The sequence below is a fragment of the Myxocyprinus asiaticus genome, chromosome 36, assembly GCF_019703515.2.
Source record: "Myxocyprinus asiaticus isolate MX2 ecotype Aquarium Trade chromosome 36, UBuf_Myxa_2, whole genome shotgun sequence".
Lineage (NCBI taxonomy): Eukaryota > Metazoa > Chordata > Actinopteri > Cypriniformes > Catostomidae > Myxocyprinus > Myxocyprinus asiaticus.
Window position 1 is genome coordinate 38,052,244 of NC_059379.1, and position 12,604 is coordinate 38,064,847.

Sequence of the window (12,604 nt, forward strand, 5' to 3'; positions counted from 1 at the left end):
CAACGATTTTCCTGTAATTTACCTGGTTGAATGTGTGAACGGGGCTGATGCTTTTGGAATGAACAATGTGTGGAGTTTACTATGATAAAATTGCTGTTTTATAAGAAAAGACATGGACAATTTTACAAAAAGTAGGATGAGATCAATGTATCATACCTCAGGAACATCAAGATGAAGCTGCGTCATCCACATGCATGCAAAAAAGTAACATATTGGGAAAATGCCCTCAGCTCAAGAAATGGATTCAGAGAAAAAGAATGATCTTTTAAAGGAACACAGAATTTGCTTTGCCTGTCTAAAATCTGGACAAGCCGTCAAACTTGTAATGTATGCAGTCAGAAACATCCCACCATACTGCAAATCTGAGCTAAGCATAAAACATCTCAGGAGACGCAAGTGAGTATTGCTTTTGTTACTGTAATTTGCAGACCTTTGCACATACTGGGGCCGGAGAACAGGATTGTGTATTGTCCATTGTGCCAGTTCAGTTGAAGTCTAAACTTGGAAACCTTACCATAAGAACATATGCCTTCTTGGGTCCGGGGATAAGCCACATAGCATCTCAACAATGTGGCAATGGTAAAGGTGGACAGATGCATCAAACCAAAGAATTCTGAAAAGACGAAGAATACCCAGTTGCATCGCTTTTCAGATGCTAGCAAATATGGTTACAGAACTGTCTTGCGACTGGAAAATCACTACAAAAAGGTAAAACTTGCCTTCATGCTTGTAAAGTCAAGGGTTGCTCCTTTGAAGCAAACAACTATTCAGAGACTCAAGTTTACAGCTGCTGTTTGAGGGGTCAGAATTGACATGATGCTCAAGAAGGAGCTTCACTTTGATTTGGACAACTCGGTGTCCTGGATAGACAGCATGACTGTTGAAATACATTGTCAATAATGCAAAATGTTTCACACATTCGTGGCAAACAGTGTCAGTCATCAAGGATGCAACAGAAGTTGTGCAATGGAGACACATAGGAACAAAGCGAAATCTTAAAACTAAAGCTAATGATGCTACCAGATTTATGTCCAGTGAAAATGTCTTGGAAGACAGAAGATGGATACAGGGTCTAGACTCTCTTTTGGAAGCCTCAGAGAAAAAGCCACAATCCTCTATGTGCCACGTCTTAAAAGATGACCCATAGGTAAAAAAAAACAAGGTCACTGTGGTAATCGGTGCCATTTCCAAATGTTCAGGCAGTGCTACTCGTCAGTTTTTAAACTACTTTTTTGACTGGAGAAAATTGAAAATGTAGTGGCATGGCTGCCTTGCAAAATGGAACATCTGGAGTAAAGACGAGCAGTGATATCCACAAGCTTCACCCCATATTGACAGATGGTTTACCTAGAGTGGGTGGAAGACTTAGTAGAGCAGCAGTGCTGGAAGAAATGAAACACCCTGTTATCTTGCCTAAAGAACACCATGTATCCACACTCATTTTTAAAAATGTTTAAAAAAAAACAACATCTGGGTCATGCGGAAGAAACCACATGCTATCAACGCTACAAAAATTAAATAAAAAAAATATTAGATTATAAATGCAAACTCTGCCTGCAGAAAGGTAATTTCAGAATGTGTTGTATGTCTTTGTCTACAAGGCAAAGAAGAAGAGCAAAAAAGGCTGACTTACAAAGGAGAAGATAATGCCAGACTTGCCTCTATTTACCAACACTGGTGTAGACTACTTACCTATTTATGTTAAAAGAGGTCCCAGTGTTGTGAAAAGATGTGGAATTATTTTTACCTGCATGACCAGTCGAGCAGTACAGCTTGAAGTATCTTATTCTCTTGACACGGACATAGTATATACACAGTATATACAATGCATCCGGAAAGTATTCACAGCGCTTCACTTTTTCCACATTTTGTTATGTTACAGCCTTATTCCAAAATGGATTAAATTAATTATTTTCCTCAAAATTCTACAAACAATAGCCCATAATGACAACATGAAAGAAGTTTGTTTGAAATCTTTGCAAATTTATTAAAAGTAAAAAACGAAAAAATCACATGTACATAAGTAGTCACAGCCTTTGCCATGACACTCAAAATTGAGCTCAGGTGCATCCTGTTTCCACTGATCATCCTTGAGATGTTTCTACAACTTGATTGGAGTCCACCTGTGGTAAATTCAGTTGACTGGACATGATTTGGAAAGGCACACACCTGTTTATATAAGGTTCCACAGTTAACAGTGCATGTCAGAGCACAAACCAAGCCATGAAGTCCAAGGAATTGTCTGTAGACCTCCGAGACAGTATTGTATCGAGGCACAGATCTGGGGAAGGGTACAGAAAAAGTTCTGCAGCATTGAAGGTCCCAATAAGCACAGTGGCCTCCATCATCCATAAATGAAAGAAGTTTGGAACCACCAGGACTCTTCCTGGTGGTTCCAAAGGACTCCAGACCACGAGAAACAAAGATTGAACTCTTTGGCCTGAATGGCAAGTGTCCTGCCTGGAGGAAACCAGGCACCGCTCATCACCTGGCCAATACCATCCCTACAGTGAAGCATGGTGGTGGCAGCATCATACTGTGGGGATGTTTTTCAGCGGCAGGAACTGGGAGACTAGTCAGGATCGAGGGAAAGATGAATGCAGCAATGTACAGAGACATCCTTGATGAAAACCTGCTCCAGAGCGCTCTGGACCTCAGACTGGGGCGAAGGTTCATCTTCCAACAGGACAACGACCCTAAGCACACAGCCAAGATAACAAAGGAGTGGCTATGGGACAACTCTGTGAATGTCCTTGAGTGGCCCAGCCAGAGCCCAGACTTGAACCTGATTGAGATCTGAAAATGGCTGTGCGCCGATGCTCCCCATCCAACCTGATGGAGCTTGAGAGGTCCTGCAAAGAAGAATGGGAGAAACTGCCCAAAAATAGGTGTGCCAAGCTTGTAGCATCATACACAAAAAGACTTGAGGCTGTAATTGGTGCCAAAGGTGCTTCAACAAAGTATTGAGCATAGGCTGTGAATACTTATGTACATGTGTGTTGTTTTTTTTTGTTGTTTTTTTTTAATGTGCAAAGATTTCAAACAAACTTCTTTCACGTTGTCATTATGGGGTATTGTTTGTAGAATTTTGAGGTAAATAATGAATTTAATCCATTTTGGAACAAGGCTGTAACATAACAAAATGTGGAAAAAGTGAAGCGCTGTGAATACTTTACGGATGCACTGTAAATGTATGTATTTTGGGCTGTGACCACTGAGGGGCTGTATGTGCACTGTAACAGGTATTTCATCAGGCGTTCACACACAGGGAAGTAGTATGTAGGAGGCTTGGATGGCGTGTTCGTCATACAGTTCTTACCACACACACATGCCACATCACATCACGCCACACCATCATTTCACCAAAGGTAAAAGTCTGTAAAAGGAGTATTGTCAATTGCAATAAAGGGGAACACAACCCAAAAACAGCAACAGCGTCTGGACAAACAATTATGTGCGCGCGTGAAGAACACCTTTACACCCAAGCCGGCAGCTATGGAAACATTGGAAAATTAGGATTGTTGCTACTACACACTCCAAAAATATAACAGCATTTGGTTTATGACTGGTGTTCATTTCCCATCCTGTTTATATTGTTGTTAGCAGTTTTTATTATGGAATACAGTGCAATATGATGACTTTGGGATGGTATTAATTGAAAGTGTCTTTTCTCAGTGCATGGTTGGCGGCCTATGAGCATCCAGTTGTAGATCGCATTAATCAACGTATAGAAGACATCACAGGCCTCGATGTGAAAACAGCAGAAGAGCTGCAGGTTGTTCAAAACACTTTTTAGTTGAATAATACAAATCCAGTTCAATATTGTATTTAATTGTCATAAAAATTATCCTTTTCATTATTTCTTCTGCAATGCAGACGTCCAAAGTGTCAAAAAGAAGTGAAAATGTAAACATTTAGTTAAAATATTTACTCTTCTCTCTCCTTAGGTAGCAAATTATGGTGTAGGAGGACAATATGAGCCACACTTTGACTTTGGACGGGTAAATATAAAGCTCTTTATTAGTTTAATACTTTGTTATACCAAATTGTACATCAAAGAAGTTTTAAACCATATGTTGCATTTTAACATGCCTTTGACCATCAGAAAGATGAACCAGATGCCTTTAAAGAGCTGGGCACAGGGAATCGAATAGCAACCTGGCTATTCTATGTGAGTGAGTTTTGCTGCAGTGGTGACTGTCCTGTCAAGGTTTGTACTGCCACTGTCATGTCTTGAAATGAAATTCTTTCTCTTTGTTGCAGATGAGTGATGTACCAGCAGGAGGTGCCACAGTCTTTCCAGAAGTAGGAGCTGCAGTAAAGCCAATAAAGGTGCTGTTTGTTTGTGTATATATTTTAGGAAATCAGGTAGAAAAAAGACTATGATCTGAGTTTTGCATCATAGACTATGATGTGCTTTAGTAAAAGATTAGAGGTTGGATCTTGACATGACTACCTTTTCGATAAGCAATTTTTGTGTTTATGTTTTTTTGTGTTTAGGGTACAGCAGTATTTTGGTATAATCTCTTTCCCAGTGGAGAAGGAGATTACAGCACACGACATGCGGCTTGTCCAGTACTGGTAGGCAACAAGTGGGGTAAGTCTGTATCATCATCACATACATTGGCTCTGTTCCAGTAACTAGGGAGCTACCTACCTCAACAGCATTTAAGCACACTCCAGAAACAAACACTGTTCCAAACAAAACAAAGTTATGCTGCCTTCTAAAACACCTCGTTTTGGGTCATTTCTATGGAAGCATCATGTGAATCCTTCACAAACTATTTTACTTAATAATTGTGTGTTCTTTTTATCGTGCTTATTTAGAGTGTTGTGTTGTTAGCTTGGCAACATGTTCTAACATCAGACTCTATATAGTGCAACAGTAGGGTTCCAGAAGTAAAAATCCCATTCACTCCAGGGAAAAACTGATATTTAACTATAACGTGTAAACCAGGGCTTTTGATAAAATCGCCCTTGCAGTCTCATCAGATCACTCTCTGCACTAAACTCAGCGGTGAGTTTAACAACACTCAACGGCTCAGAACAGCATTCAGCAGTCATCATTTAGCACACAGATCTGGACTGAAGTATGTTTAAGTTTTTTATTTGGCCATAGTTTAGTCACACTGCTTTCCTAAACATTAACCAGCACAGTTTAGCTGAGCAAATTCAATCAAATTAATGCAATTTTATTAATTTAGCAATTTATGAAAATTGCTAAGCTGCAGTACGGAGTGTGGTGAAATGAATAGACGTAAAAAGATTATCACAGCAGTTGTTACAGAAGTGATGTCAGCTCATATGCACAATTTTATTCAACAAAAGTGTAATCAATGATGAAAACCGAACCGAAAGTTTGCTTTTATTCTTCAATGTTTCACATTCCACAAAGATTTTTAGAAGAATATTTCAGTTTTGTAGGTCCACACAATGCAAGTGAATGAAGCTCCAAAAAGGCAGCATAAAAGTAATCCATACGACTCCAGTGGTTAAATCTATGTCTTCAGAAGCGATATGATAGGTGTGGGTGAGAAACAGATGAATATTTGAGTCCTTTTTTACTATAAATTATTTTCCCTGCCCAGTAGGTGGCGATATGCACAAAGAATGCAAATCACCAAAAACACAAGAATAATAATGTAAAAATGGAGATTTATATTAAAAAAATGACTTAAATATTGATCTGTTTCTCACCCACATTCGTAGTCCACATATCAGTTCTGGAAATATGAATTTAACCATTGGAGTTGTTTGGATTACTTTTATGCTACTGTGACGAGGAGGAGGGCGGGGCCGGTCCATGAGTGCGCACGGCTTGCCCCCAATCGGGCTAATCAGCCGAGGAGAGGGATAAAGCCGAGCCGGATGCAGCAGTTCGGGAGAGAGAGAGCCACACGCAGCTGCCGTGTGTGTGTTTATGTTTGTGTCTTTTTGTTTTCATTTTACATTAAATATTACTTTGACTGTTCAGCTGGTTCCTGCCACCTCCTTTCCCATTTTAACCCCTGTTACATTGGTGCCAAACCCAGGAAGGAGGAGGGAAGCGCTGTCGTAGAGTCCTCGCCACTGCGGTTTGCCGCGGCTGTCCGCCGGGAGCGGTGGAACCACTGCCAGGTGTGGAGAGGCTCGCTACCCTCCGCCAGAACACGGAGGGGTGTTCCATCTGCCAGGGGTCGGAGGACTCGCTGCTGTCCGCCCGGGGGGGAGAGGCTGTTGTCCACCAGAGGGTGGAAGAGTGGTCGAGGACCAGGCGACGGAGCAATTTTTTTTTCTCTCTCTCTCTCTCTCTCTCTCTCACTGTCGGTCCACCTTGCCCTTTCCCTCTCCTCTTTTCCCTCTCCTTGTCTCCCTCCCAGGCGTGGCCAGAAGGGTGGGGGGATGTACGTCATGCCGGCGGTTCCCTGGCCTGAGGCAAAGGAGGGAGGTGTGTGACAAGGAGGAGGGCGGGGTCGGGCCATGAGTGCACACCGGACCCTAATCGGCTAATCAGCCGAGGAGAGGGATAAGGCAGAGCCGGATGTGGCAGTTCGGGAGAGAGAGAGCCACACGCAGCTGCCGTGTGTGTGTTTATGTTTTGTCTTTATGTTTTCATTTTACATTAAGCATTACTTTGACTGTTTAGCCGGTTTCTGCCTCCTCCTTGCCCATTTTAACCCTGTTACAGCTACCTTTATGTCCTTTTGGAGCTTCAGAGTTCTGGCCACCATTCACTTGCATTGTATGGACCTACAGAGCTGAGATGTTCTTCTAAATATCTTTGTTTGTATTCAGCAGAAGAAAGTCATACACATCTGGTATGGCATGAGGGTGAGTAAACGATGAGAGAATTGTTTATTTTTGGGTGAACTATTCCTTTAATTGGCTCTTATTGGTTTCTTATCTGTGGAGGGTCTGTAGTACTCATAAAAATTGCTAACATGAAGCATCACTGAATCTGCATACATGCAAATACCCTGGCTATGTTTGGTTCTGTGAGTCAGTATTCTCAGTCCCGAACATCATCAAATTAGTTTGTTCTCCATTTACTAATGGTTATCTGCACAAATATCGGACTCTTGCACTTGCTTCTTGCTGCACAATATTTGCAAGACAAGGGATGGTTCATTTTCCCTTGGGCTAGGCTGGACTACCGAGGCTTAAAGGGATAGTTCACCCAGAAATGAAAATTCTCTCATCATTTACTCACCCTCATGTCATCCCAGATGTGTATGACATTCATTCTTCTGCAGAATACAAATTAAGATATTTAGAAGAATATTTCAGCTCTGAAGGTCCATACAATGCAATTGAATGGGTGCCAAAATTTTGAAACTCCAAAATCCACCTTAAGGGAGCATAAAAGTAATCCATATGACACCAGTGCTTAAATTCATGTGTTCAGACACGATATGATATGTGTGGGAGAACAGATCAATATTTAAGTAATTTTTTGTCATATAGTCTACTCCCTGCCCATTAGGGGGCGATATGCAAGAAGGATGTGAATAACCAAAAACAGAAGGAGAATGAGAAAGTGAAAGTAAATTGGAAATTGACTGAACAGTGAGGGGAATTTAGAGTAAAAAAAAAAAAAGGACTTAAATATTGATCTGTTTCTCACCCACACCTATCAAATCTCCTCATAATATATGGATTAAACCACCACAGTTGTCTGGAGTACTTTTTCCCCCCTTATGTGGATTTTGGAGCTTCAAAATTTTGGCACCCATTCATTTACATTGTATGGACCTAAAGAGCTGAGAAATTCTTCTAAAAATCTTCGATTGTGTTTAGCAGAATAGAGAAAGTCATACAAATCTGGGATGGCGTGATGATGAGTAAATGATGAGAGAATTTTCATTTTTGGGTGAATTATTCCTTTAAGGCCAAAATATACTTGGCACGTCCACATTGCTGATGCTCCGCACACAGTATGCGTGAAGTAAATTTCATCATTATCCAGTCCGCGTGGCCTGACCATGCGCCGGACAGATTTTCTTGACTCACAGACGCGGTCATCGGGGCATGCGCCGGCCATTGACTCTACTAAAAGAGTATCACAAAGAAGTTGTAGTGGGCATGCGTCAAACGCGTTCGTATTAGCTCACGGTCAGAAGAGTATACTCACAAAGGCAAAGCGGTCGACCAGGCGCGAGGTGATCCGGAACATGCAAAAATGAATTGTACCTGGGCCTTTAAGCCATGAATGTTTTCTGTAAAACCCCGAACATTTTTATCACCTTGTAGTGATGTCAGAAGTACCAGTGCCTCGGTATCAAGTTGATAATATAACATATTATAGTTTTATATTTTAACAATGTTTTTGAATGGGAGGACATGACACCATGCGAGGATCGGACGTGTGAATGGCGAGCTCTGCGCACTTTACTAGTTTTAATACTTTTTATGACATAAACCGATGAGATTCGATACACTCTGCTCCATAACTGCTCTAGGAGGACAATATGTCAAAGAATTATAAATCCTCGGGCTCTGGAGACATTAAAAGACACTTACGTGCTCAAGTTGACACCCCTGAGCAGGCCGCAGGCCCAGGACTCAATTTGGTCGGAGAGATGTGGGAAATGCGGCGAGAGATGTTGAACATGTCGGCAATGCTGACAAAGGTCGTTGCTGACTTGGAGGATCTTGCTGTGATATATCACTGACATGGAGGCGAAATTCACTGATATGGTTACAAGAGATGGGGGATGTTGAGAAACAGATTGATTATCTAGAGTTATCGGAGAGGGAATTATCTGCTAATCCGCTGGCAACCAAGGTGGATTTGGAGCGTGTCTGGGAGAAGTTAGAGGACATGGAAAATCGTAGCCGGTGGAATAACGTCCGTATCATCGGAATTCCTGAGGGCGAAGAAGGACAGGATATGGTGAAATTCCTAGATGGGCTCTTTCCGAGTCTGCTCGACATAGCAGACCACAAGCTGGAAATCGAGCAAGCTCACAGGGTTCCGGTTCGGCGATCCGTGGAAGGAGACAGGCCTGATCAATTCTGGCCAAATTTCTGAGATCATCCGATAAAGATCTTGTGTTACATGAGGTGAGGAGTAAAGGAAGGCTTTCTTGGAAGAACCACAACATTCTCTTGTTCCCAGACTTTGCGAACTCGACAAGAGAAATGTGATCGATTCAAGGAATTCAAGAAAATCAACGGAAGGTCACTTTTGCACTGATATTCTTGACCAAATTGAGAATAGATGCTAAGGATGAACATAAAACATTCACATGCCCACAGCAAGCGATGTCCTTCATAAAGTCAATGGAGTGAGTAAGTCACCTAGTGGTACTCACATTGCAGCGGAGTGGACCGACTCGTTTAACATTTGCTTGACTGTTTAAAGATTCTGCGCGTTCTTTTTGTGCTGGTTCCGCCTAGCGGCTGGAGTTTATTTTGTAGAGCAACACGCCTTCGGGATGGTTTTGTGGATGAATCTACATGCTCTTTGTGCTTAGTCCGCCTATTGGCTGGAGTTTGTTTTATAGATTATCTTTTGCTGTGTAATTCCGTCTCACAAAATTTTTATAGGAACACCAGACTTGAGCAATTCGACGGCAAAGTTGTCGCGGGGGCTCTCGTAGGCGTGCATGGACTGTTTGAGTTTGGAGGGATGGACAAAAAGTTGGCGCTGTTGTGCGCAGGGTTAATGCGCACGTTTTTCTTTTTTCTGTTTTTTCTGTTCTAGGGGATGTTCAAGGTTTGACTGTTGCACTAATGTTGGAATGTGGTCTTTATAATCCTGTTTTAGATACACAATCTATTTTTTCTTTCATGTCAAAATGTCAAATGTTAGTATGAGTGGATTGTCTCTCTCCATGTGGAATGTGAATGGGTTTGGGCACCCCATAAAAAGAAGGAAGGTTATTTCTATTCTTAAGCGTAAGAAATATGATATAGTGTTTCTTCAAGAAACGCACCTTTCCCCGCAGGAAGCTGAAAAATTTGAAAAGATATGGAGTGGACATATTTTTTATAATGCTGGATTGAGTGAGAGCAGAGCAGTCATTACACTGATAAGTAAACATCAACAATTCAAATGTCTCAGAGTAAAGATAAATTAGGAAGAGTCATTATTTTTTTAGCTGAAATTCAGGGACAAAGTCTTATTTTGGCGAAAATGTATGCACCTAACTGTGGCATGGGGGCGTGGTCATGTATCGGTCTGCGAGAGAGGGAGAGCGGTAAGGCTCGTCACCTGGCTCATAATTATCTCTAATACCTGTCTCTCATTATAGTGATGGTGGAGGGAGACCTAAAAGGCATGTCAGAGAGGGGAGAGAGAGTGACCTGAAAGCACAACGGACAGTGCGTCTGAGAGTGTGCAAGATTTATTTCCTTCATGTTTATAATGACGGTTACCGTTGTTAGTGTGAATACACTGCAAATTAAATTAAAAAACCTGACCATGAACCTGCTTCGTTGTCTCCTGACTCCTCTATTGGCCCCTAATTAAGAACCTTTTCACACTAACGTTGATGATCAGGGCTTTTTTATAGATCTTGAAGGGATGTTGCAAGATGCTGGCACCCCTCATGATATAATATTGGGAGGAGACTTTAATCTTTTGATGGACTCAGTTCTTGATCATATTGAAGCAAAAGTGTGCAAGCCACCTAGAGCAACATTGACGCTTCACAGGATGTGTAAAAATCTTGGTCTTACAGATATTTGGAGACTTTTGAACCCAGCTGGTAGGGACTATACATTTTTTTTTTCTTCAGTCAATAAGATTTACTCTAGATTTTTTTTTTATATCCAAGTCCCTCATTTCATCTGAAATTGATTGCTCAATTGAAAACGTTTTAGTCTCAGATCACACCCTGTTGTGTTTAGAGGTGTTGCCACATACGGAGAAAAATAAATCATATAGTTGGCACTTTAATGTATCCTTTTTGCAAAATCCTGAATTCCAACAAAAGGCTGAAATCAATGTCTATATGGAGACCAAGTGGTCTTAGGGGCCAGATCATACAGTATGCCTCATTCACCAAAAAATCCAAAGCACAAGAACTTGTGGAATTGAAAGGGAATATTAAAAGTGCCGAGGCAGAGCTGAAGCACCGAATGTTGTCTAATGGCCTTAGAGAATTGACCCAATTGCAATACAGATATAATACTATTTTGTATTCAGGGCAAGACAGTCATATATTGAGTTGGGGGACAAAGCAGGAAAGCTTCTTGCTAGATATATAAAACAGAGAGAGTCTTTTTCTACCATCTTGATCTCTATAGTTCCACGTTATCGTCTACTGATGAAGTTATTAGAAACTTTGTGGAACCATTAGAACTTCCTAAACTGACGTCTGAGCAAAAAAATTCTCTTGATTCTGAGATAACCTTGGAGAAGCTTGGTGAGGTAATTAAGGCCTTGCCTACAGGCAAGGCTCTGGGGCCAGATGGCTTTGCTGCTGAATTTTTTAGATCTTATGCTACAGAACTGGCTCCACTTTTGCTAGAAGTTTATTTGGAATCATTAAAGAATGGAAAGCTTCCGCCAACCATGACACAAGCCCGGATCAGTCTGATTCTTAAAAAGGACAAGGATCCATGCGAGTGTAAGAGTTACCGTCCAATTTCTTTGATCCAGCTAGACGTTAAAATATTTTCAAAAATTTGGCTAACTGATTAAGTTATGACATCTATTCTGATAACATTAGGTGTTTCATCGATATCACGCGGTCAGTGGCGAATGATCAGACTCCGGTCGCTGCCATCTCACTTGACGCTGAAAAGGCATTTGATATGGTAGAATGGGATTATCTTCTTAAGATTTTGGAAATGTACAGGTTCGGGAATACTTTTATTGGATGGATTAAGTTACTTTATAGACCCCCGGTAGCAGCGGTACAAACAAATTGATTAATTTCAGATTATTTTACTCTGGATAGGGGCACCCGGCAAGGTTGCCCTCTTTCCCCATTATTGTTCTGTCTTGCCCTGGAACCATTAGCATCTGTGATGAAAAAGGAGGATGATTTTCCAGCAGTGATGGTGTGGTGCATAAGCTTTTGCTTTATGCAGATGATATTTTTTTTATTCGTCTCCGACCCCACTAGATTTATGCCTTGCCTCCACAGAATTATTAATTCCTTTTCTAAGTTCTCAGGATAAATAGTTAATTGGTATAAATCCGAAGCTTTGTCTCTGACAGCGTACTGCCCGGTAAGGTGCCTTCCAGTGGCCCAAACAGGGCATTAAATATTTGGGTATTTTATTCTCAGCAAATTTGTGTTAATTTTGACCCTTTAAATAAAAAGGTTTTCGAGTGATGTTGGCAGGTGGGCTTCATTACATTTATCTATGATTGGGAAGGTTAATGTTATTAAAATGAATTGTATTCCAAAATTCATCTACCTGTTACAATCTCTCCGTATAGATGTCCCCCTCTCTTATTTCAAGCAATTTGATAGCATAGTGAAGTCCTTCATTTGGAATGGTAAATGTCCCAGATTACATTTCAGTAAGTTGCATAGGCCGATTGACAAAGGTGGGCTAGGCCTACCCAAGATTGTGTTTTATTATTATGCATTCAGTCTCAGATATTTGGCTCATTGGTCACTTCCACCTGAGAGAGCCCCTCCCTGGTTTTGTATTGAACAGGAAG

The 12,604-nt window shown here is 41.2% G+C and overlaps 2 protein-coding genes across 5 annotated transcripts in view; both read left to right on the forward strand.

Moving 5' to 3' along the window:
* Positions 1-12,604, forward strand: part of p4ha1a (prolyl 4-hydroxylase, alpha polypeptide I a) — a 117,010-nt gene that overhangs the window by 89,089 nt on the left and 15,317 nt on the right. For all 4 annotated transcript variants that reach the window (XM_051674493.1, XM_051674494.1, XM_051674496.1 and 1 more), the window contains 5 exons: positions 3,676-3,775; positions 3,948-4,001; positions 4,106-4,171; positions 4,264-4,332; positions 4,501-4,597. In XM_051674493.1, the coding sequence (XP_051530453.1) occupies positions 3,676-3,775; positions 3,948-4,001; positions 4,106-4,171; positions 4,264-4,332; positions 4,501-4,597 (386 nt within the window). The remainder of the gene's footprint in view (positions 1-3,675; positions 3,776-3,947; positions 4,002-4,105; positions 4,172-4,263; positions 4,333-4,500; positions 4,598-12,604) is intronic.
* The window catches only part of LOC127427157 (U6 snRNA-associated Sm-like protein LSm5), a 298,822-nt gene that overhangs the window by 68,481 nt on the left and 217,737 nt on the right, over positions 1-12,604 (forward strand). The window lies entirely within an intron of this gene.